The sequence below is a fragment of the Haliotis asinina genome, chromosome 11, assembly GCF_037392515.1.
Source record: "Haliotis asinina isolate JCU_RB_2024 chromosome 11, JCU_Hal_asi_v2, whole genome shotgun sequence".
In the NCBI taxonomy this organism is placed as follows: domain Eukaryota; kingdom Metazoa; phylum Mollusca; class Gastropoda; order Lepetellida; family Haliotidae; genus Haliotis; species Haliotis asinina.
Window position 1 is genome coordinate 7,278,384 of NC_090290.1, and position 24,076 is coordinate 7,302,459.

The window sequence follows — 24,076 nt, forward strand, 5'->3', positions numbered from 1 at the left end:
GTAGTGTATAATCGTAGCGCTGTGTGGATAGATCATTTCTCTGGTTCTACAACATGATTTTCTGATGTGTTGATCCATTCAAGAATATCAGATCAGTATTAAGACTTCATACCTTGGTAGAGTATAAAACGATTGTGTTTTTTCTTCTTTTGATGTAAAATCCTTTTGTATAATCGGTCATCAATTACAGTGTTAATCGTGATAAAAACGCTAAATGTTTCTACTCTCTGCATACTGAGGCATGTCGTCCATCCTATATCATCGGCTACTGTGCAAGTTGTGGTGTGTCGTGGCATGTGTAGGTCAGTCACCCTTACACGGTAGGTATTTAAATAAGCCATGCTAAGGCTTTGCTCGAGCAGAGTTTATCTGACTAACTACCTACATTGATGTATCTGATTTTGAGCTGACCCCTTTTGTCCTTTCCATGGCCAAGTGTCTGTTCCGACTAGTCTTCTTAATGCCCTTGACAGTTCAGATGTTACTGGCCTTGAAGAAATAAAACCATATACAGACAATATGTCAGTTATTTAATCGTATTCAATGAAATTCAAAATGTACGCTGGTAGAACAATCAAAACGCATCATGCCCAATTAGAAAATGATAGCACTTGTAGTTTTTGAGTAAAGTGACCAAACACCGTCCCAAAATGTTTTCTGCCAGACTGTAGATGCGGGGCTCCTTTCACAAAGCAACCTTTACTAAGGTTAACCCTAACTCTCATTCATTAACATTGCGCTAAGGTTATCTTAGTGACTTACGATCACCTTAGTCCTTTATGAAAGGAGGCCGCGACCTGTTATCAGAGTAGATGCTTTCAGAGTAAGACTCCTACTGTGTGAGAACAGAACAGGGATCTGTACAACTACTGATGTCCTCGCGAACAACTTTTATTAGGATGACGGTGCTTCTCTCATTTTCGATACCGACTTCCCAAAAACGTCCCAACACCACCAGATCCTCGTCTGGTGTTTCCGCTGGTCACTTTACGATTGTAACCCATCCATGTACATCCCTGAAGTTTGAGAGAATCGTCTCCTTTAAGAAACGTCTTACACTGGGCAGTAACACCATCGTCACATTGGGAAACAGCAAATTTTCTGAATTCAGAATTACCGTGGTCGGGTTCGTTACATCCTCGACAGTTCCAGTAGCAAAACCCCCATAGATCCTAGCAGCTATAGAGGAGTACTTTAGTTCTACGAAGATAAAGGTCATTGTCTTTTCTGAGTTGTTTAACAGCCGTTTGTGTATCACGTACTTCTCAAGTTTGTTCCGGTACTATGTACACGTTCTTGCATTACTGTTGTTCCGTAGCCCAGACTTCACCTTCTTCAAGTGCTCAATGCTTGCCAGATGTACCTTTAATATCCCCTTTGCCTTGGTGGCCAGGTCTTCTCACATTGTTCACAGCTAGGATATCTCGCATTTTTAGTCAGTCACAGAACAAAAGGTTGACCCTGTGCACAGTCACATTGTTGTCAGTGTGTTCGTCGTCGTATTTTGGTACATGTTTAATGGCGATTGTAGGTTTAATGTGGTCAGTTAGTGGCGTCACACCTGCAGTCTAGTTCTGCACGGAAAACATTTCTTCTTTAGCAACTTCAAATGCAATCTGCATAAAACGTTCTGTGATTCTGACCTCTAGAGAATGTTCAAGGTCATCCATCCGTGTTTAAGTGACAAGTTCATTTCACCCATTTCTGTTGTCAGATCCGTAACTGCATGGAGAGTTTTGGACGTACTTGAAGCAACAACGTTCTCCAACATCCCATGCTTGGTGGAAGGGACGACTAACGGGATTGAATGGTCAGGCTAGCTAACTTGGTTGACACATGATATCGTTTGACTGCTGCTACTCACACCCTGACGACCAAATTGGGCAACCTATTTGTCATGACTTGCGACACTGTGTCGGTAGATAACAGAATTCTGATGATAGAAGGCGCTGGTTCCAGGAATAGCGTTCTTTACCTGAAACACCAGTTCCACCCTCACTTCACTCTGTTTCTATCAACTGGTTGGTCATATCAATCTCTGTACTAGAAATATATTATGAATATTGTGTTACTCTCTTGGAATGACATATACTCGTTAAGAAGTCCAAATGGTTCTTGGTATGGCGATCAACTTTCAGTTAAAAGCGATCTACAGCCCGTTTTTATTAGACAGCACTGTGGTCTCCAGTGATGTGTGTTTATGGTAGCGTACTAGTTATAAACTGAGATAAACTAGTATTTACTGTCCTTTGATAACAGGGTTTTTTACGTTCTAAATTTATTGATTTTGATATTGATATACATAAAATTGTTCTCGTCACAATATGGTTGCAATATTGCTCATGTGACTCTTTTCGTTCAATACACATACACATAAACACACACGCACACATAAACACACACGCACATACGAGAAGATGTCATGCTAAGAGAGTAACATGTAACGTTTCGAAGTTCTTTTTTCGTGTTCATGTCATATACAAATACACCAGTGTGACGTTCTAAATTTATTACATACTCTTTTCACCACCCAGACTGTTATATACTCTAAACGTCACATTTGAAACAAGCCATGAAATTAAGACATTTGTGCGCATCACAGAATTTGCCTCGGTTCGCCAAGTTACACGATCGTAATGCATATTGTCAAATTGCAAGGGAATTAAATAAATGTTGACACCTGGATATCTGAGCGCGTCCTAGTAATGGCGGCATTCCTTTAAAGGAGAATATGAGAGAATTTCAATCATTTCCTGTGTGAAAGATAAAGTCATCAGAAACATATGCCCAAAGTTTCATTTACAAATTATGAATATTTACGACTTAATCGCCAAAACAGTTTCTGTTATCTCACCTTTTGCCATGATCCATAATCCGCTGGAAGTCAAGTGACCTTTTCCGCTTTTCTAAAGACCAAGCGCTCCAGTAATACAAGTCGTGTTTCTTCTGACGTTTTTGCAAATGGTACGATGATTTATTCAGTTGCCTGGCGATGCATGGAATCATCGAACAATGAAAATAATGCCATTTCATCCATTTTCCAAGTATAAAGACAGATCATTCCGAGTCTGGAGCGCTTACTTTCAAGACCAGGTGACATCGGAATGCACTCACCATAGTCACACCAAAGACTATACATGTATTATAAGTACAATCAAAACGTCTGAGTGTGTGGACTGTAATACTATCATCTATGTAATTCATCTGTTCAAACAGTCTCTTTATGGCTGGATAAATGAGGTGAGATTGACGGACAAGGGTCAGGGTGTGGATGGGGTCAGTGTTTGTTTGTGCTTGTGTTTGTGTGTGTTTGTGTGTGTTACTGTGTGTTTGTGTGTTACTGTGTGTTACTGTCTGTGTGTGTCTGTGTGTGTGTGTCTCTGTGTGTGTGTCTGTGTCTGTGTGTGTGTGTGTGTGTGTGTGTGTCTGTGTGTGTGTGTGTGTGTGTGTGTGTGTGTGTGTGTGTGTGTGTGATACCGCCTCTGCTCATTAACTCTCCGGTGTTTCCATAATACGCGGAAATCCGAGGGCTTTTTTCACGTTTTTATTGCGATTTTAAAAACTTTCTGAGAAATTCTGATACGGAAAGTGATCTTTAGGATGCGTTTTTCCATATATTAAATATAGTCTTAGTTAGTATTCTCCTATGACAGTTAGAATGGTTGTACCATGTCATTTTGGCACGTGCATGGAGAGATGCCAGTGAGTGGGTCACTGGCACACAGTCGATTATGTAAGAAAGTGTTAATATTGTTAGGTACGACTTAAAACAACAACAGAGTTTCTTAGTATTCTCAGTAAGTGAAACGTTACACGACCGTCGTTTCAAGTCATGTACAATTATATGTCTCTTGATACCTACCGAAACATAGCTGGAATATTGCTGAAAGCGACATAAAACTAAACGCACTCACTGTCTATACACTGTTTCAGTTCTGTTCTTGACTTCGACATTGAACAAAACACAATTTTCAAATACACATTTGGATCTGCTTCTGTGAGAGGCCTGGTTCAGATCTAACGTCCGTGAATTCCTTTTGCTTCCGTTATTCACAATGCCCATAATGAGTCTGGTATCTCCAAGAGAGTTGAGAAGATCCTGTCATGTGGCACCAGTCGCCAGTCGTCTATATTCACGACAGATCCCGATATAACACACCTTTAACATACAAGACGAAACTATCGTTTAGATCTCCATCGTCAGAATGTCACATTCTAGAATGACCTTGCACGTTTATCACCCGTGTTCCATGTACATAGAAAAATACATTTGTGCTGTAGGTATGAACTTGAAATCTGCTGTATATTTGTAATACAGATTATCATGACCACTTATACAGAGAATTTGTGATTTTGCACGAAAGCGTTCAATGTGTTGTTAGCATATGGTGGGCGTCTGGACATTTGTAATCCTATGTGTGTTTTGTGTGAGTGACTCTCTGTGTGTGCGTGAATGCGTACGTGTACGAGCGTGTGTGTGTGTGTGTGTGTGTGTGTGTGTGTGTGTGTGTGTGTGTTGCTAAGAGGCTGTATTTTCTGTAATTTGTATGGTTATTGATTGAGTGATAATTATTGTGGGTCACATTTCGTATCTTCGGTAATAGTATTTCAGCGGCACGCCTTTGATGTAGCGCTTTAGAGTTACCTCCCTTCTGACTTTCCGATCGCGAAGGTTCCACGTTTCGCTGGATTGCTGAAAAATCAATGACTGTGTATGTATAAGGCTGGTTGTTGTGGTAATGACCCCCACGGATTTACTGCAGTCATCATTCGGCCTATCTTCATCTGTCTAACTCTTCGTCTGATTGTCAACATCCAGCATCGCCGTATAACATTCAGTGTAACTGTTTCTCACTCTCAAACCAAGACTTTGGTGAGTTGATATTTATGCCCCATTACTTTTGACTGAATGTATTAGAAACTTCTATTGTGAATCTTTGTGTCTTGTTCTCTGCTCAATACATAATATTGGATATTTTAGACTTGTCACTGTTATATTTTGCTGGTTCATAGGGAATTGCTTTTACCTTTTGACACGGCAGTCCGCGTGCGTGCGTGCGTGCGTGCGTGTATGTGTTTGTGTGAGCGCATGGTTACTTGAGATATTTAGAGGCATCTAGAACTATAAGTGACGAATGTCTGTTGCATGGTGTAACATGTGTTCATGAATTTAGAAGTAATTTAAATTTTGACGTTGAGCGGATCTGAACTGAATCACTCAAACCTTCCCCCGACGTGTTTGACTATGTAGACTACAGATCACATTTTCATGTTTATAATACGTAAATGCAGACTTTTTTAAGACTATTTTATTGTTTGCAAAACACAATTGTCGTCATCAGTGTTTATTACACAAATGATAGTCCCCTTAACTCCCACTCTGTTGTTCAACCAAAGCCATGTCATGAGCTGTAATAGTACTTTCCATATATGGGTGTTTTTGTTTCTACAGTATTTGTATATCGTCCTGCAGGCATGGACTGTTATGAATACATAATATAGGTGTGTGTGTGTGTGTGTGTGTGTGTGTGTGTGTGTGTGTGTGTGTATTGTGACGTACCTATTTATTGGGGTGTATACATCATGTAATATGATGAATTGATCCATTGTCGTGTATTTTTGTATTATAATGTATATATTAATATCGTATTTATCAAAACTTTTTAAGCAATTCAATTCCTTTATGTTCCGTAAATGCATAAAAAGGGACAATCGGTAGAAGTTGTGTAAATCCAACTTAGGTACCGTAATAATGTAGCGTAGGACCCCTTGGTTGTTGACGATGTATGGCTTGTTTAATACCTTGTAATATCTTTACTTTTTATATTTACATGCTACATCTGCGTCTGATTTTCTGGTTGTTTTGAATGTCGTTCGTCAACAGGTTTTTATATCCTCGGTTTATGTGTTAAGAATGTGTAACATGGTTTAGTCACTACTCTGCTGGAATATTGTCGTTGTGACTAGAACTCACTCACTCACTTAATGAATAATTATTGACAAGCTCTAAAGGCGTTAACACACTAAAATATCATCTTGTAGCTGTTTATGGTTTTAAGGCATCCAATTTTTGTCAAGTAAAACCAGGAAATAACATGTTTAAGTTGAAAACAAATACCGTCTGTGACAAACTTTAGAATTATATTGCGCTTTTGACATAAAACGAGGAATATTCATTAGAACGTAAAAGTAAATTCTACATTAGAACCTACAACTTCATGTGAGTTTAAGAGTGTATTTGCACATGGTGTAGCTCTAACTGACATCACAATCCCTCGTAAACCCGAGTTACTATGATGTATGAAAAGGGGCTCATAGGTAATTTATCTATGTTTTGTGTTGTATACATGTTTTGTGTTGTATATATGTTTTGTCTTGCATATATGTTTTGTGTTGTATATATGTTTTGTTTTGCATATATATTTTGTCTTGTATATATGTTTTGTGTTGTATATATGGTTTGTCTTGTACAAATGTTTGGTTTGTATATATGTTTTGTGTTGCATATATGTTTTGTATTGCACATATGTTTTGTGTTGCATATATGTTTTGTATTGTGTTGTATATATGTTTTGTTTTGTGTTGTATATATGTTTTGTTTTGCATATATATTTTGTCTTGTGTATATGTTTTGTGTTGTATATATGGTTTGTCTTGTACAAATGTTTGGTTTGTATATATGTTTTGTGTTGCATATATGTTTTGTATTGCACATATGTTTTGTGTTGCATATATGTTTTGTATTGTGTTGTATATATGTTTTGTTTTGTGTTGTATATGTGTTTTGTGTTGTATATGTGTTTTGTGTTGTATATATGTTTTGTTAAGGGCATACATCGTAAGATGTGATGGAAAGGGGTGACCGTTGAAATCCGTCTCAAAGCCACTCAGTCATTCACCCACCCACCGACTCACTCACTCACACTTACCTGCTGTACAGGCTGTGATGAATGAGGCAATATTGGCTGCAACAAGTGCCCTGATGACCAAACGATGAATGTCTTTTGTTCTGCTGGGTACAAGTGCACCAAGACCTCCAACCATCACCCCAAGTGACCAAACACCTGACAGACCACACAGAGCATATGTGGCTATCACAGAGGACCGGGCCTGTAAACAATGAAACATTGTGACACATCACACAGAGCGCATGTTGCTGTCACAGAGGACCGGGTCTGAAAACAAAGAAACATCATGACACATCACACAGAGCATATGTGGCTATCACAGAGGACCGGGCCAGTAAACAATGAAACATCGTGACACATCACACAGAGCGCATGTTGCTAGCACAGAGGACCGGGTCTGTAAACAATGAAACATCGTGACACATCACACAGAGCGTATGTGGCTATCACAGAGGACCGGGTCTGTAAACAATGAAACATCGTGACACATCACACAGACCCCATGTTGCTATCACAGAGGACCGTGCCTGTAAATAATGAAACATCGTGACACATCACACAGAGCGCATGTTGCTATCACAGAGGACCGTGCCTGTAAACAATGAGACATCGTGACACACCACACAGAGCATATGTTGCCATCACAGAGCACCGGGCCTGAAAACAATGAAACATCGTGACACACCACACAGAGCGCATGTTGCTATCACAGAGGACCGGGTCTGTAAACAATGAAACATCGTGACACATCACACAGACCCCATGTTGCTATCACAGAGGACCGGGCCTGTAAACAATGAAACATCGTGACACATCACACAGAGCGCATGTTGCCATCACAGAGGACCGTGCCTGTAAACAATGAAACATCGTAACATATCACACAGAGCGCATGTTGCTATCACAGAGGACCGGGTCTGCAAACAATGAAACATCGTGACACATCACACAGAGCCCATGTTGCTATCACAGAGGACCGGGCCTGTAAACAATGAAACATCGTGACACATCACACAGAGCGCATGTTGCTATCACAGAGGACCGTGCCTGTAAACAATGAAACATCGTAACATATCACATATACATATTACATTATGTTTCATTTTTTGAAAAAATATTTGAATCGTTTTCGCATTAAACTCTAGCGGTATGACAGACACTCAGGACCCGTCTCATGAATGGAAGAGCGGCGTAAAACTAAACTCACTCCTAACCTGACGCGACCGACTGAGAGTGAAGACGTCTTTAATGCGTTATAAGTGCAACATATGATGGAATGTGGTGGCCACAGATGACGAGAAGGAAGAGGCAAATGAACAGATCACAAGTGAGTGGGCGGGCGGAAACTTTTTTTTCTTTTTACATCGCGCGTGAAAGGTAATATTATTTGCATCTTCTCAGTTAGTATCTCATAGGTGGGCGGTTTGATGACCGATTTTGACACGGGGTCCTGAGTTCGATTCCCACTTTGGTACAATGTTTCAAAATATTGCTGGTTCACGTATAACGGCGTGGTAAAACAATCACAATAGGTGACCTGTACGTAACGTCACAATGGGCATTTGGTGTTGAAATAGCACAGTACATGATGTGTAAAGTCAGTTTATAAGAGTGGGTGAGCGAGTGAGTGACTTTAGTTTCACGCTGGACCAGACAATCCAGTGAGAAACAGCATGAGCATCGATCTACGCAATTGGGATACGAGGACATGTGTCAGCCAAGTCAGCGAGTCTGGTCATCCGATCCTGATAGTATTACGAAAGCTAATATTCCAACCCGGACCCGCGTTCTTACGAAGGACAATATTCTAACCCCGACCCGACAGTTGGGACACGATGACATGTGTCATCCAAGTCGGTGAGCCCAGAGACCATATACTGGGATTCATGGGGTATCGCATGAACTCATTATCGATACAATGATGGTTAATAATACAGTACTGCTGAAGTCTGTCCCTCGGTATATCGTCTCTGGCGTGTCTGACCATGTTACGTCAAGCAGGGGATGCTGAAGATCCATTCTCATCATGATCTTGGTACAGTTTGTAAAAAGACTTTCATTATCCCTACAGTTTATATTCATTTTACCCTCAAATAATCTATTCTTAAGTCCTTACCGAAATAACTCCACCCGTTAGTGTCATGTTGTTCCATTTTGACAGCACGATATCCTCATTCTGATAAAACCATTCAGATTCGTTGTAGCTTGCGGTGTAGTTCTCGAATAGCTGCCTGTTTTTAAGGTACCCGGACAAAGTGCTGTATGCATTAAGTTCATCTGAGAATGTTTTCATCCCAACCATTTCAGCCACTGCACGACAGTCTTCGGGTTCGACTCCCATAAACAACCCGACGGGGTACAAAACATAGGAACAGATCAGCTGAAAATATATGTTATCAAAATATAACTCCCTAAAGATATTTTCGGTTCATTGTAATGAAATGTCGCTATACCATTCAAAAAAGAAGGGGATATTGGATTAATAAAATGCAAATGATGAACCCAAGGAGAAAACCGATGAAGATAATATATTTAAGAGAAAATGCGACAATTTATACCATTCCTTTGAAAATGTTTCATCTTTATAGTGATGAATTACTTAATTTGCATACGCACTGGCATTGGCTAGTGGTATGCCCGCATAATGGAATATCGCCTACGTTTTAATTGTAAACATTTGTATAATACAAATCAACTGGAGACTTGAAGAACGCATATATATGGACAGGGGTGTTGGTAGAATTAATGCCACTTTTAGAACCTTCCACCATATCACTGCATGCACACCAACAATGGAGCCAAATATTGTATAGCGTTGGAAAAGGAAGATGTTTCTTTCTCTCTTGCAACCACGTGCACATACACATACACGAATACACACATAAAAGATGCACACACACGTGCGTGCACATCCTTAGACAAGATATACCTGAAATGACAAATTAGTTACTCCCACTCTTGCTCCGAGCCACGCCAAGGTGACGTTGAGACATTTCACAACGCTGAGAAATGCAATGACGTTAACGACGATGTTTGCAATCACCTTCACCGATATCGACGCCCCGTTAGATATAGCTTCTATCATATTACTGGCTTTCCTGAGGGCAAAGATTTCAAACTCTTGAATCACATAAATGTAAATATACTTCGGGTCATTGTATCGCTCAAGAAGTGAGTGGGTTCAATTTTGTGCCGCAATCAGCAATATTCCAGCTGTATGGCGGCCGTCTGTGAATAATCGAATCTGGACCAGACAATCCAGTGATTAACAGCTTGATCATCAAACGACGCAAGTGGGAACCGATGACATGTGTCAACCAAGAAAGCGAGCCTGACCACCCGACCCCGTTTAGTCGCCTCTTACGACATGCAGAGTCGCCTTTTGTGGCAAGCATGAAAACCTATTCTACCCAGGATCTTCACGGGTCCTCAGCAAATAGGTCATTCAAACCTAATTCACTGGTGACTTTTACGTTCGCTGGTGATTTACAAGACAAATTGTGAATTGCTATTGTGTGGAATTGTATTGTTTAACACTGACCTTTTCCTGTTGAGTAATTTCATATATTCAAAATCGTATGAAGATATAACTCACTCATGAAAACCGAACAATTCTGGAATGATTACACCATCTGTCTTAAAAGCTATGGTTGGATTTCCAGTGTGATATCCCGGCATAAAAAAACAAACTTTCTCATTTGTGTTTTGAAGCAAAGTGATTTAGAGCACACACATACCCTGCTTCAAGACGATAGTAATCTTCCTTGGATGACCTTGACATTCTAGTCTCGGGGCACGAGAGTTTGGAGACAGCGAGAGCTGCGGGTGCTGACGTTACACACGCTCCAAGCACGTGGTGCACGGGGATCTGAAGTTTGATTGATGTTTTCTAAATTTGACGTCTTAACATTTTGTGAAGAGGTTTCGAACATACAAAGATGGAGTTTTTTCATAACAATGTCAACCCACTATATCCCTTGCTCTGTCAACAAAGGGGTCCTCCCTGGATAGGGAAATAGCCACAGACCATCACTTTTTGTCGACTCTGCGACTGGATTTCGGCAGCTTGCTTCTTCCAGTAGCTATTCGAACGCGGGTTTTTCGCGGGAGGAGGAAACGCTATAACTAGACTGGACAAAATCTGTCATGTATGTTTCGTTATGGGGCAGAAATGAAGTCCTAAAATCTCTCAGGAATCATGCTGCCAAACACGGTCACCCATCCAAGAACACTCCGTGACCACGTTTGCTTAACTTCTCATGATCTGTGACCAGCGCTCTCAATGCGCAAGACCACACACTACCACATACAAGTACACGCACAGACTTGGAGGTCGTTACAGCAATTCAAAAATACTAAATCGTGTCATTCAAACCACCCTCAAGTACTCATGCTTGTCACTAACCCGCATGATTGTGTCTCGATGGCGTGATTAGTTTGTCGTGCTACTAGACTGACTGGACACAGACATTTCCATTTTCACTCACACTTGAATAAATCATCTCGTGTACTCACACCCAGCGCTACGCACGCAACCAGCACAGTGCCCGTTAGTGTGGCGAACCCTCCTGTCATCACTGCATGGAGCTCAGATCTCGTCATTTCTATTATGTACGGTCTAATCATTAACGGTGCCTCAATCTGGCAAAAGAAGAATATACAAACGTGAATTTAGATTTAATCCGCTCTCAATAATATTACAGCTGTATGTTGGCGGTCTGTAAATAATCAGAGTGTTCAACAGCAACTGACATACGATGACATTTGTCAACCAAGTCGGCGAGTCTGACCAGCCGATCCCGTTAGTCGCCTCTTATGACAAGCATAGTTAATGAAGATCAGTTCTAAGCCGGATCTTCACGTGGCATGACGTGAGCTGGGTTGTACGCCTCTTCAGCAATATTTCAGGAATACTAAGGCGTGGATACAAGAAGTGAGCTTCACACTTTGTACCCACGTATGGAATCGATCCTGGGCCTTGAAAGTTGAGAAAGTTGATTCATTTCAGAGACAAATTGTTAGGATCGTTATCAGAGGATTTGGGTTCAGTTACAAAGGGGCAACACAAAAACAAAAATGTATCAAAATGTATTCACAAATTCAAAACCAAGAGTTGTTCCAGTCTTTATTTCACCACACAAAAATTGACACAACCCCCTCAGTTACTGTTGCGTTCAAGCTGTTCCTTTAGTTACCACTGCGCCCTTGTAACAAACTGGGAAAACGGACAAATAAATGACATTTTTTTAACAACTTTTTTCTCCTATTTTTTTTTTTAATAATGCATTTGTTCTCTAGAGTTGGTCTGTTGTTTTTATTGCAGTCAGCGTTGATGTGATTCATTTATGTTTATTTGTTTTTGTGTCATATTGCAATAAATCGGTATCAGTGCGTCTCGTACGGACAGTAGTCCAGTCTGGTCTAGTCTCCTCGAAGTCTCTTTGTAACTGAAATACGATGACGTCTACCAAACAACTCTACAAATCTGAGGAACTGACTTCGTTAGCCAGCCCATACGACCAGTGTGGGTCGCTCAAGATCCCGGGTGCTGTTGTACAAAACAACCTTTGCGCCAAGACTACTTTAAGTTTCTGTTAATGTTTGGCATTTACGGTCACGTTAGCGCTGAAATCGCTTTGAACAACGGGTCCAGCGAGGATCTCCACAAGTTTCAATGAAAGCAGATGGGGTTTAAAGATTTGCCCATGGCCCGGATGTTTGCGCACGGTACACATATGGAAACCACGTGTTGCATGTTTAGTATAAACTCTACTTGTATCATGTGACATTCTCGGTTCATTGGACATAGTCTCCCTCATTGCACGTGGACCCCGTGCTGTCCGACGTTTCACCGTCAGTCTCGCTACAAGGTAACTCACCACTCCCACGAACATGTTGGCCACACCACTGACAGATTCGGCGGGCGTGGTTTCCAGGCAATACGACAGACACCTTCCAAAGACCCGGATGATGACCTGCATGACCCCCAAGTGGTAAAGCACGGAGACACAAGCACTAGCGAACACAATAATCGGTAGAGTCTGAAAAAAATAAATAAGGATATTTTCGTTTGGTGAGTGAGTGAATTTAGTTTTACTCCGCTCTTAGCAAAATGCTAGCAATATCACGACGTGGCTTCACCAGAAATATACCTCACACATTGTAACCATGAAGGGAATCGAACCCGGGCTGTGGGGGACTCCCGAAATGGACGTCTAAGTTCAAAACAGGGCGGCAAATGTTGATACCGATACCCAATGCTTCTATTAGGAGGTGGAGTAGCCTGATAGTTAAAGCGTTCGTTCGTCCCACCGAAGGCCCGGTTTCTATTCCCCACACTGGTGTCTCCCGCCGTGGTAGTGTCGATATGATGCTAAACCTATGCTCACTTCAAAGTCACATATTGATAAAATATCAAAATCTTGAGTAAATAATTTCAGTTTTCAAATGACCCATGAAGACCGGGGGTAGAATATGCCTTCAGCAACCCATGCATTGCAAGAAAGGCGACTATGCTTGTCGTAGGAGGCGACTAACGGGTCAGGCTCACTGACATGGTTGGCACATGTCATCGGTTCTCCATTGCACAGATCGATGCTCATGCTGTTGATCACTGGATTGTCTGGTCCAGACTCGATCATTTATAGACCTCCGCCATATAGCCAATATTTCAGAGTGCGGTGTAAAACTAAACTCACTCGGTTTTCAAATATGTACTCACAGCAAAAGCAAAGCGATGATCCACAAAGTGTCTTCCGAACACAAACTCCACCCCCTCATGGGTGTAGTCCAGGAACTCAGCCACCCGGTCACCCACGAACATGAACGCTGTGTGTCCCCATTCTAGTCGCACAACAATCAAGGCCAGGAAAAACATCACTGTCAAACCCCAAAACACAGAGTGCCAATTAATCTGCAGAACAGAACAGAACTGGACTGTGCAACCTGGACGAGATCAAGAGCAGAAATGTATTAAAATACACATGACTCCATATTCTGTGTATTTATGCAAGATTGCTAATGTGGGTGGGTGAGTGAGTGAGTTACATTTTGGACACCTGTTTAGCAATATTTCAGCAATATTAACAGGGATGGGATCGACGCATTGTACCCATGTGAGGAATTGCTTTTTAGCAATATTTCAGCAATATCAACAGGAATGGGCCCCACACATGGAATCCAACCCGGGCCTTAAGCGTGACGACCTCCCACCACCGCCCCCCCACCCCACCCCCACCCCACCCCACCCCCACCCCACCCCCTCCCCCACCATCACCGTCCCGGTAATGTGGAAGTAGGCATTACGAGCAATACTTACAAAATAAACGTGAAATAGTAGTTACTTATGTTGCTTCAGTGTGTAACTGCAAAATTGACTGAGATTCTTATATTAAAGGTTTCTGCACACGAAAAGGGGTAGTTGTCAAACCTAGTGATTAAAGCGTCCGCTCGTCACGGAGAAGTCCTGGTTTGATTCCCCACACGGGTAAAATGTGTGAAGCCCATTTCTGGTGTCTATCCCCGCCATGATATTGCTGGAATATTGCCAAATGCGACGTATAACTCACTCACTCACTCAGCTTCGGCATTCGAAGGCAAAAACATGAAAATTGGACCATTTAACTGCCGAACCCAACTTAATATGATCAGAATATTGTCAAAATGAATGATTTTCTTATCAGGCCCGCCGGTTCTCTCAAAACTTTTCCCAAATCAATAATAGTGTATAAGAAAGAGTTTGTATTTAACACCTGCTACCGTTGATTTTGGTTACTGAATGTTTACTGAAATGTTTTACTGCATTGGTAAGACTGGTTACCGTATTTCCTCTAATAAGTACCTGGGGGTTAACTATTTCAGCAAAATCTCACACCTGCTTAATCTCACTTAATAGGAGCCGGAGCGTATTGGAGACCCGGTGCCTAAAGTTCCAACGTACATAAGTATTAGACTCTCCAACGGTATTTTATTTGAAAAATCCATTGCAAACATTTTCCATTCTAGGCGCTTATTAGAGAAATTCAGTTATGTATAGTGTCTGCTGAGCACTAATCTCAGGTACCCGGGCGGGGTTTCGTGACGTCAGAAAGGTCAGTAGGATAAAGATTGCGATACCAGGGAGGGATCGCAGGTTACTTGGGTTTTCCCTCCCTACCACCAGACCAAGGGTCAAGGCTATGGTCACTGCAGCTACCAGGTACAGTGTCCTGGAAAGGAAAGAACAGTTATTATCACGATGATACTGTAATTACGGTATAACTTCACGACACTCTGATTCGCTAACTTAAAATTCCCAATCGGGTGCACTCGGATTATTCCGCTAATTCTAATATATTTCGATTCATTTAATACCATGAAAAATAGACAAGCCACCAGATGTTCTGACAATGAAATCAAAAGAGAGACCTTCAACACTTCTGATGTGTGATAAACAAAGATCATTTACCATCGAGTAATCCTTGCAGCCAAACGGTTTTGTCTACAAAGACAATAACATCTATCCAGAATTAACGCCATGTATTCGGACACACACGCATGCGCTGTCAATATCACTCCAATTATGGTGCAGACTAACAATCGAATGGATCCGTCATCTCCGAATTCAAAATACATCGCGTATCCGAAATACGCAAAGAAGAGCAATATGAACATCAGCAGACACAAGCGTTTTAGCACTTTTTTGTTTGAAATGACAAACTTTCTTGCACTATTTTGAAGGCGTAAGGTTACACGTCCACAGGCACTTTGCACTATGAAGTCTTCCGCCCGGGGACGATCCATTGATATGATGATGTCTTGATCGTAGAAGACGTCGTCGCTTCCCTGCGACACCTCCTGAAATAGTGTTAACTCAGTGAAACCACTGTTGTGATATAAGACGGCAGATATGATGTGGAACTATACAAAATATATGCTACAGACTTCCCGTGTTCCAATACTTTGTTTGTAGCATATTTATTTGAATGTGATGATTGATCCAGTACAAACTGATGTATACATGAAGATACTGACGGTGAGACTGACATCCAATGGTCGAGATAAATATGTACGAGCGCCTTGAGCGTGTACTAGTTGCGTGGATATGTGCGCTCAATACATAAATATACTATACTACTAACACTCACACTTTTAAAACTTTGTCGTTTCTCGGAGTCATGCCTGAACGCTGCGTTGACAAAGGCCGCTGGGGCGGACACCTGTGTGCGATAGGCAGCCCCTGGGGGTCGGTTGGAGGCCCTACCCCTGACTATCTCAGACCCTGTGGGGGGCGAAGGGTCGCTCTGCGGGAGGTCAGTTAAGTCCGTCACTGACCCATACACCATGCGAGTCAGTGGGGTGTCACCCCAGGTGATGTGGCGTCCTGACATGGTCGACTGGAAGAGAGAAGCACCGGGTTAGCATCGTGAATGACCTAGGTAGCCTGTTCGTTCTGCTCGGTGTCCAAGGTTCGATTCCCCACATGGATACAATGTGTTAAGCCCTTAGCTTGTGTGCCCCGTCGTGCTATTGCTGGATTATAGCTAAAAGCGACGTGCAACTATACTCACTAACTCGATTCACATTATGACAATATGTAAAGCACACTTTTAGTTTCTTCTGAATTAACTTGTACGTAAACCAGACTGGAAAGTTTCCAGAATACCGGACACCTTCTGCCACATTTGAAAGTTTATGTTAGATTAGGGTTAGGGTTAGGGTCAGGCTTGGGGTTTGGTTTAGGGTTAGAGTAAGGTTTAGGGTTAGAGTAAGATTTAGGGTTTGCGCTAGGGTTCGGGTGACCAGATTCAGGTACCAGTAGTCTGTACTCTGTATGGACAAACAAAGCATTCATTGAACATGGAAATGAAAGTTGGTGTTATGGCACACAGGCAAGAAGAATACAACTATATGCTCACAAATGCTGTTTCATCTTCTTCCTGACCTATTTTTGTACATTCAGATCGATGCAAACGTCCTTTATGTAGACTTTCTTGTGATTATTGAAATGATTCTTGTCTCTATGTCGGTATGTCGTCGCGGGTTGATTTCCCAAACTTCAGGCGATACTTCGTATTTTCGATTTTAAAATGACAGTAGATCCTAATCGAACCTCCTGGTCCAGTAAAGCCAGTAAATCACAACACATACAGCCCTGTCTGACAGATGTATGCTTATATAGGTGCTAATGAAGAAAGTAAATCACGACACATACAGCCCTGTCTGACGGGTAGACTTACATGGACCTAGGTGTTGGGTGAAGAAAGTAAATCACAACACATACGGCCCTGTCTCATGTGCAGACTTACATGGACCTAGGCGTTGGGTGAAAAAAGTAAATCACAACACATACATCCCTGTCTCATGTGCAGACTTACATGGACCTAGGCGTTGGGTGAAAAAAGTAAATCACAACACATACATCCCTGTCTTACGTGGATACTTACATGGACCTAGGTGTCGACTGAATTCAGTAAATCACAACACATACAGCCCTGTCTGACGGGTAGACTTACATGGACCTAGGCGTTGGGTGAAGAAAGTAAATCACAACACATACATCCCTGTCTCATGTGCAGACTTACATGGACCTAGGCGTTGGGTGAAAAAAGTAAATCACAACACATACATCCCTGTCTTACGTGGATACTTACATGGACCTAGGTGTCGACTGAATTCAGTAAATCACAACACATACAGCCCTGTCTGCACCGTCTCTTGTGTGTCTGGAAGTTCACAGATAACGCGGTCACTCTTCTGGGTTGCCCTGAATAACTGCTTCACGAAGGAGACAGTGGTAGTCACTTAACCAACCATGTTTATTTCTCCACTGATGAACGACGCTGAGGTGTCAAATAAGGACGTTGAAGTCATATATATATATATGTGTGTGTGTGTGTGTTTCCTTATTGACGCTATTAGCTACTGCGTCAGTAAGAACGTGCTGCCTAGTAGGTAGTGCTACTGACTAAAACGACTAGACTTAAGTTTACTGACTGAATTATTTTTTATTTTTTATTTTCCCACTTATTCCTTAAGTCAGTAGCGTTATTGACAGACTGATTTTCCAAAGTATATAGATTTTAGTAGATATTTCTTTGTTTCTCCATTGTTGGCATAAGAGTGAAATATAGCGAACGAAAACATGTACCCTCTATGTGCATTCTGATTAAAGAAGAAATTCGCAATTCTGGACGTCGGGTGCATTGAACGCTCAGTAGAATTCACGATGGCACTAGTGGCAGTGTAAACCGTTTGGCTTATTATAGACAAGGCACACAGTGATACTGATCACGGCTATCGAGGTCGAATGGTGGGGCACTTGAAAAATTACCATGCAGTAACGCCAACCTGTATTGACACTAACGTGTACATCATTCCATACCTATGCAAACATAAAAATATAATGCTTGATAATCGTTTCACTCTGCGCTACACCTGCTCACTCACATGTATTTGATTCCCCACATGGGTACAATCTGTGATATCCATTTCTACTGTCACCAACCGTGATATTGCTGGAATATTGCTGAAAGCGGCGTAGAACCTAACTCAATCACTCATGAAAATGTATTCGGCGTTAACCTAACGTACTCATTCATTCTTGTTCTTACTATTGAGAGTGGGTTTAGGGGTTAACACCGCTTTACGTGACAGTGTGGTATGAGCGAAACGTCAGCCACAGAAAACGTCAGTGACGTCGACGATTTACATCCCCGGATGCAGTGTGCGAAATAGCTAGTGGCCCGTGGCTTGTAAAATCCAGTCGGGCCATTGACTCTCTACAGTTTTTGGTCCAAATGGCTGATGAATTTTCATAGGGTCATTTCGTTGCTGCGTTTTTCGGCGTAAACGTGTAAAGATTAGATGTTTACTCGGAGAATTTAATTAAAAATCATTTATTGTCTTATCAGTTCGCCAGTGATGTTTCTAAACGCCACTGATCACAATAGTAGCCTTTTGGGTGTTTTGGGATAGTCAGCAAACATGAACAGCGATGTAAGCTTTCGGCCGTATTGGATAAAACCCACGTGCATTTAAAACAATCAGGGTCAAACGTCAGGGCCTAGATTTTCGAAGCTCTCTTAGCGCAAAGATGGTCGTAAGTGCCATGCATTAACATTAACTATCTTAGCGCTAAGACAGCTTCGAAAATCCAGGCCCAGAATTCGAGCACTCGAGAGTGGACTTTAAATTTACACGGGTAAGATACGTCGAATCATGTGTCTGAGACGACTCAGTCATCTATCATGAAGAATGTTTATATCCACCCTCTATTAACATGGGAGTATCTGGACTAAACCGGTATTTCGTCAATAGTTAAATCGACAAAAAATGAGATGAGATCTTTGATCCTGAGACCAGACGATTTCATTTCCTTCAAGTAGCACGTAGGTTGCTATAGGAGATTTTCACCGATATACAACCTGTTCGTTCTGTATGGGTGACCTTTCGATACAGAGATATGTCGTAGTCAAGCAAGTGGTAGCAACGACATCAGAATCTATGTCGAAACGTCGTCTATACAGAATAAAGAAGCCATACAGCCATAAAAAGCCCTCATTTTTCACATGTCACAGTTTTCTGATGTTATATTTTCCATACATAACAGCTATAGGTCATATGCACATGAAATACATATCGCAGCACCCGTAGTTCTCTCAGAGAGAGAGAGTGAAAGAGAGAGCGAGAGAGAAAGAGAGTGAGTGAGTTAATATTTTACGTCACATCGGCAATATCTCAGCCATATCGTGACGAGAACATTTAAAATGAAATATATGCATGTGGTAAGATCTGTCAACGAAGGACAGTAAAACAACTAGAATATCACAATTTCATTTGAAACTAGCATGCAAAGTTAAAACTAATATCACTATTTAGACAATACAATATAAAAACAGACTATTGATCGCCAACAACAGAAGGTAGATCACCACACTAGGGACCATGGGGACTTACAGTACCTTTGCTACCTACATGGACCCTAGTTGGATTTACACCATCCCTTCAGCTGCTGGCGATTGTATGAAAAGTTAGACAAAATTAAAAGAACATGAATACTACCATTAAAAACCTGGTAGACTTAAATTTACTGTGAATGTTTGTGGACTAGAGAGAGAGAGAGAGAGAGAGAGAGAGAGAGAGAGAGAGAGAGAGAGAGAGAGGGAGAGGGGGGTGGGGGTCACATAGACATACTGGGACAAGCTTGGTATATCCTGTAGTAGCTAAAGCTTGGTAGCTCCAACAGACATCTTCTTCATCTGTTGGAGGATAATAATGGCGAGCATCCAAGAATTGCCCAGATCGATGCTCATGATTTTGATCATTGGATTTTCAAATATGAATATATCATGACGAGTCTCAACCTTAGACATCACTAGATGTCTTTTCAAGGTCTCGTATTTCATTTAACAAAATATGTAGTGAATGATCAAGCCAGCCGTCACAATGGTTTGGTGTGATGATAGAAACTAGATGCCATCTGAAATACATCAGGCTTTGCTTAAAAGGAACCTGGAAAATGACACAAAATTTGTCTAATTGAGTGAGTAACAATTTCTCCATTAGTCTTATGGAGATAGATTCATACTAACAAAAACTAAACAGAACAAAGCATTGGAAGTGTCAGAAACACATTTTATTCTACAAGGTTAGTACTGGCAGAGACACACAATTTTGTACACTTATAACAAGTAACAGATTGACCTCCATAGCCTGTATCAAAGAAGATATTACAGATCCTCCTGATTGTGCATAATAATAAACATGGTCCTGTTTGGCTGAATGCAGTTCAATTACGGTCCTGATTGGGGAAGATGCAGTTTGATTGGGGTCCTCATGGGCCAGGTTGGCAGTAATTATTAACATTTCAATTTCATAATATGTAAAAAATGGCCGTCTGGACTGAGTTTGGATGATATTCAGGATTTTCTCAATACGAGTTGGTACACATGCAGAGGCCATGACTAAACAGTCCTTCAAACATACTGATACAATCCCCCTCTCACAGATATTAAAAAAACAAAAAAAAACAGAGTTCCAAAGACATACAAGAACACAGTGTCTGAAAGATATTTATAGAACAGTGTCACAAGCTATTAATAAACCTGTCTTGCAGTTACAAACAGAAAAGAGTCACAAAGATGTTAATAAACCACTGTCTCAAAGATATCAATGGAACAGTTTTAAATATATCAGTATAGCAGTCATAAAGAGATACAAAGTACTATTTGAAGAACAAAACTGGTAATGGTGTTCAGTTTTAGTAATTACAGGTTCATTAATAGTAAGTTGTTACATATGAATATTTTGCAATGACCTTTAGTTTACACTTATCAAAGCCGTGTTGTGCAGACTTAATCAAATTACCAAAACATCACACCCAGCAGTTTATGCAAATTCATAGTGTCCCACAATATCATAAAATGCAAACATGCACAAAGAAGCAAATCAGAAGTTATCAGATATATATTTAGCCATTAATAAAAATCTTAGAATGACATCTTTTTTCAAGCAAAAATAGTACTCAGCAAACAGCACAAACGATACCACAGTATCATCTAAGACAAGAACTTCACCAAAACAGATATGTGCTTTGTGAAATTCCCTACCTTCATACTTACTGTGTTTGCTGACAGGTAATTAAAAACATGCTGGTATGTTAAGTTTATTCATGCAACACGATAAACCACTTTGTTTATACATTTATAAATGTGTAAAACAATTCTATTTTTCTCAAAGCATTTAGTTCATATAAACTATTTCTGCAATAAGTAAAGAGTGGGTTGAAACTGCTTGGGAAAACATGCATCAGTCAGCATGGTGGTAGGAGGCAGAATCGATGGTCTGGCCTACTGACATGGTGGACACATTTCATCATATCCCAGTTGTGCAGATTGATGTTCATGCTGTTTATCACTGTATTGTCTGGTCCAGGCTGGATTATTTACAGATCACTGCCATATGGCTGGAATATTGCTGAATGTTGTGTTACACAGCAAACAAAATCACCTTATTGGGTCTAACAGGGTTGGAATGTAACTTGAACTGATTAACATATAGACATCTGACATCTGGTCGTCAAAACATACTGGCATCACTAACATGACAAAGCTGTGAATTCACAATGCTTTCAGAGTATGGTCCTACCTGACCAACAGAGTGAAAGATTATGTTCCTCCTTGATGCCTCAGATCAGCTAACAACTCACTGCTTACAATTCCCACAGGCAAACTGTGGACACAGACATTTTTTTCACATCTGCCACCCTCTGAAATGACCTGCCCTTCTTCATGTAAAAGTCTGAAACACTGTCTCCCTTCCAGTCAAACTTGAAAGCTTTCCTCCAATGAAAAAAATCACCCAGATGCCTGAATCTAGGTGTCTTAACAAAAATGTTGTAAGCAATCACTTGGTGTTTGAATACTGAGCACTATAAAAAAATGACATTATTATTATTGTTATTATGATTACACTCAGTACTTTTTAGTGGCAGCACTGTTCACTAACTTTGTATACTGTTCCTAAGGTGACAAATTCTGAGAGAATGGGTTTGAATCCCAGATAGGACTTCACTTGAAAATGACAAGAATCGACTTAACTTAAAAGAGAATGTGTAATCCCCACATTGCATATGACTTCTTTAAAGTCAGATCTGCAAATATTCAAACTACACACTGATCTTGCATGTATAAAGTGAGTCCTTCTTGAAAAACATATCGAAAACATCACACCCTGTGACTAGAAGGGCCTTCTATGCAAGAAGACTGCCAACTTGTGTTAGGCAGACAAACATTACGCTCAGATGGAATAGAATTGGATGCAAATCCAGCTGCATCCCTCATTACATTTCATCATCTGAATCGTGATAACTGCATCGGTAAGTGGGAATTCTGGATGCTAGATACATTTCCTGGGTATTAAGAATTCTCTTGTTAGCACATAAAGCAAGGCATCCTTACTCTATCTGTGAACACCTGGTGTCTGCGTTATCTGAAGATGATCCATTCATTTAATCTTCAACAATGTTTCGCTTTTGACAACACAAGAATCAGATTCAGAAGAAATTGGTAAATATTCTCAAGTACTGATGTATATATATTTGGTTTCAACAGAAATTAATAAATATTTTCAAGTACTGACGTATATATATTTGGTTTAACACAGAAAACGATAAACATTCATGAGTACTGATTCATGAACAAATGGCTTAAAACAACTTTAAAAATCTAAGTAACATCAAACCCAAAGGGAGGCAACTTTACAGGGAGAATTAAGGTGGGAAAGCACTCTTGCTTCTGTCTGGTGACTGTAGAGCTAGTGATAGATAGACATGTACTCAGACACACATTTGTCAAGCAGTGCTGGTACTGGCATACAACCTGCAATGCAATGCATCAAGTTACTATAATTTTAGTAAAATATCGAAGTAAACTGATGGGACAGCACTGGTCATGTGCCAGAGCCATGATGAGTTTTGTGTACCTTGTGACCTCATTCGTGAGAACATTACTTCATGATCTCATTCTTGTGAATAACAAACACTACAACCAGCCCATCCCACCACCATCTGATCAGACTGACATTTCTCAGTTCCAGTACATTTGATACACTATCTGAAAGCAACACTTATAATTTTACATCTATCATTTGATAACACTCTTATTTCAAAGCATCAATGTCCAGTTTCAGTTAGGTCAGTTAGTAAGCCTCTACTAGCCATAAGCACTTGACCATGGGGCACAACAACTTTTCATGGACAGACGACATCAGGCAAAATGTATAAGTTGTGATTCGTGTTGATCACACCAGCATCCCTCAGTTGTCTCCCCTGCCTCAAGGCAACACACCATGACCTTCCTGTCTTGTTTAGAGGGTGTACTGTTATAGTTCACAGGGGTTCCGTCAGTGTCCTTCAGGGTGTAATGATCGTAACCAAGATCATCTTTCACCTGCACACACACAAATCAAAGCTTTATTAATTTTGAAATGAAGTATAGTCATTCCTTATCAGTGAGAAGAAATAACAAGTAACACATCAGGAGTTGGTGCTTTCTCTAGGCGACCCCACAATAGTTGAGTTGACACAGGGTAATCTGTGGCCCACGGTTCAATCATGGGATAATGCATACAGTGAGGTAGGACAAGTTTAAAAATTTTGAAATTTTAATTATAAATTGTATATTTGACAC

The 24,076-nt window shown here is 40.8% G+C and overlaps 2 protein-coding genes across 6 annotated transcripts in view; both read right to left on the reverse strand.

Moving 5' to 3' along the window:
- Nucleotides 1-513: 513 nt before the first annotated feature.
- Nucleotides 514-17,639, reverse strand: LOC137256163 (uncharacterized transporter YutK-like). Of its 2 annotated transcripts, XR_010954550.1 has the most exons (13): nt 17,540-17,639; nt 16,034-16,282; nt 15,355-15,743; nt 14,971-15,115; nt 13,630-13,821; nt 12,788-12,949; nt 11,424-11,549; nt 10,646-10,776; nt 9,838-10,006; nt 9,025-9,288; nt 6,930-7,110; nt 2,855-2,986; nt 514-1,975 (listed from the first exon to the last, which is right to left on the reverse strand). XR_010954550.1 is itself a non-coding variant. In XM_067793868.1 (12 exons), exons 2-12 carry the CDS (start codon nt 16,274-16,276, stop codon nt 4,134-4,136), a joined length of 2,028 nt encoding a protein of 675 aa, XP_067649969.1. In that variant the 5' UTR covers nt 16,277-16,282; nt 17,540-17,639; the 3' UTR covers nt 3,531-4,133. The 2 variants fall into 2 exon arrangements, 1 of the variants encoding a protein (XP_067649969.1); XM_067793868.1 differs by lacking the exons at nt 514-1,975; nt 2,855-2,986 and adding an exon at nt 3,531-4,159.
- Nucleotides 17,640-20,501: 2,862 nt separating this feature from the next.
- The window catches only part of LOC137255674 (uncharacterized), a 49,032-nt gene continuing 45,457 nt past the window's right edge, over nt 20,502-24,076 (reverse strand). For 3 of the 4 annotated variants that reach the window (XM_067793153.1, XM_067793155.1, XM_067793154.1), the window contains exon 17: nt 20,502-23,836. In XM_067793153.1, coding sequence (XP_067649254.1) covers nt 23,654-23,836 — 183 coding nt within the window. In that variant the 3' untranslated portion in view covers nt 20,502-23,653. Of the gene's footprint in view, nt 23,858-24,076 lie in introns of all 4 variants that reach the window. The other variant, XM_067793156.1, reaches the window with a different exon arrangement.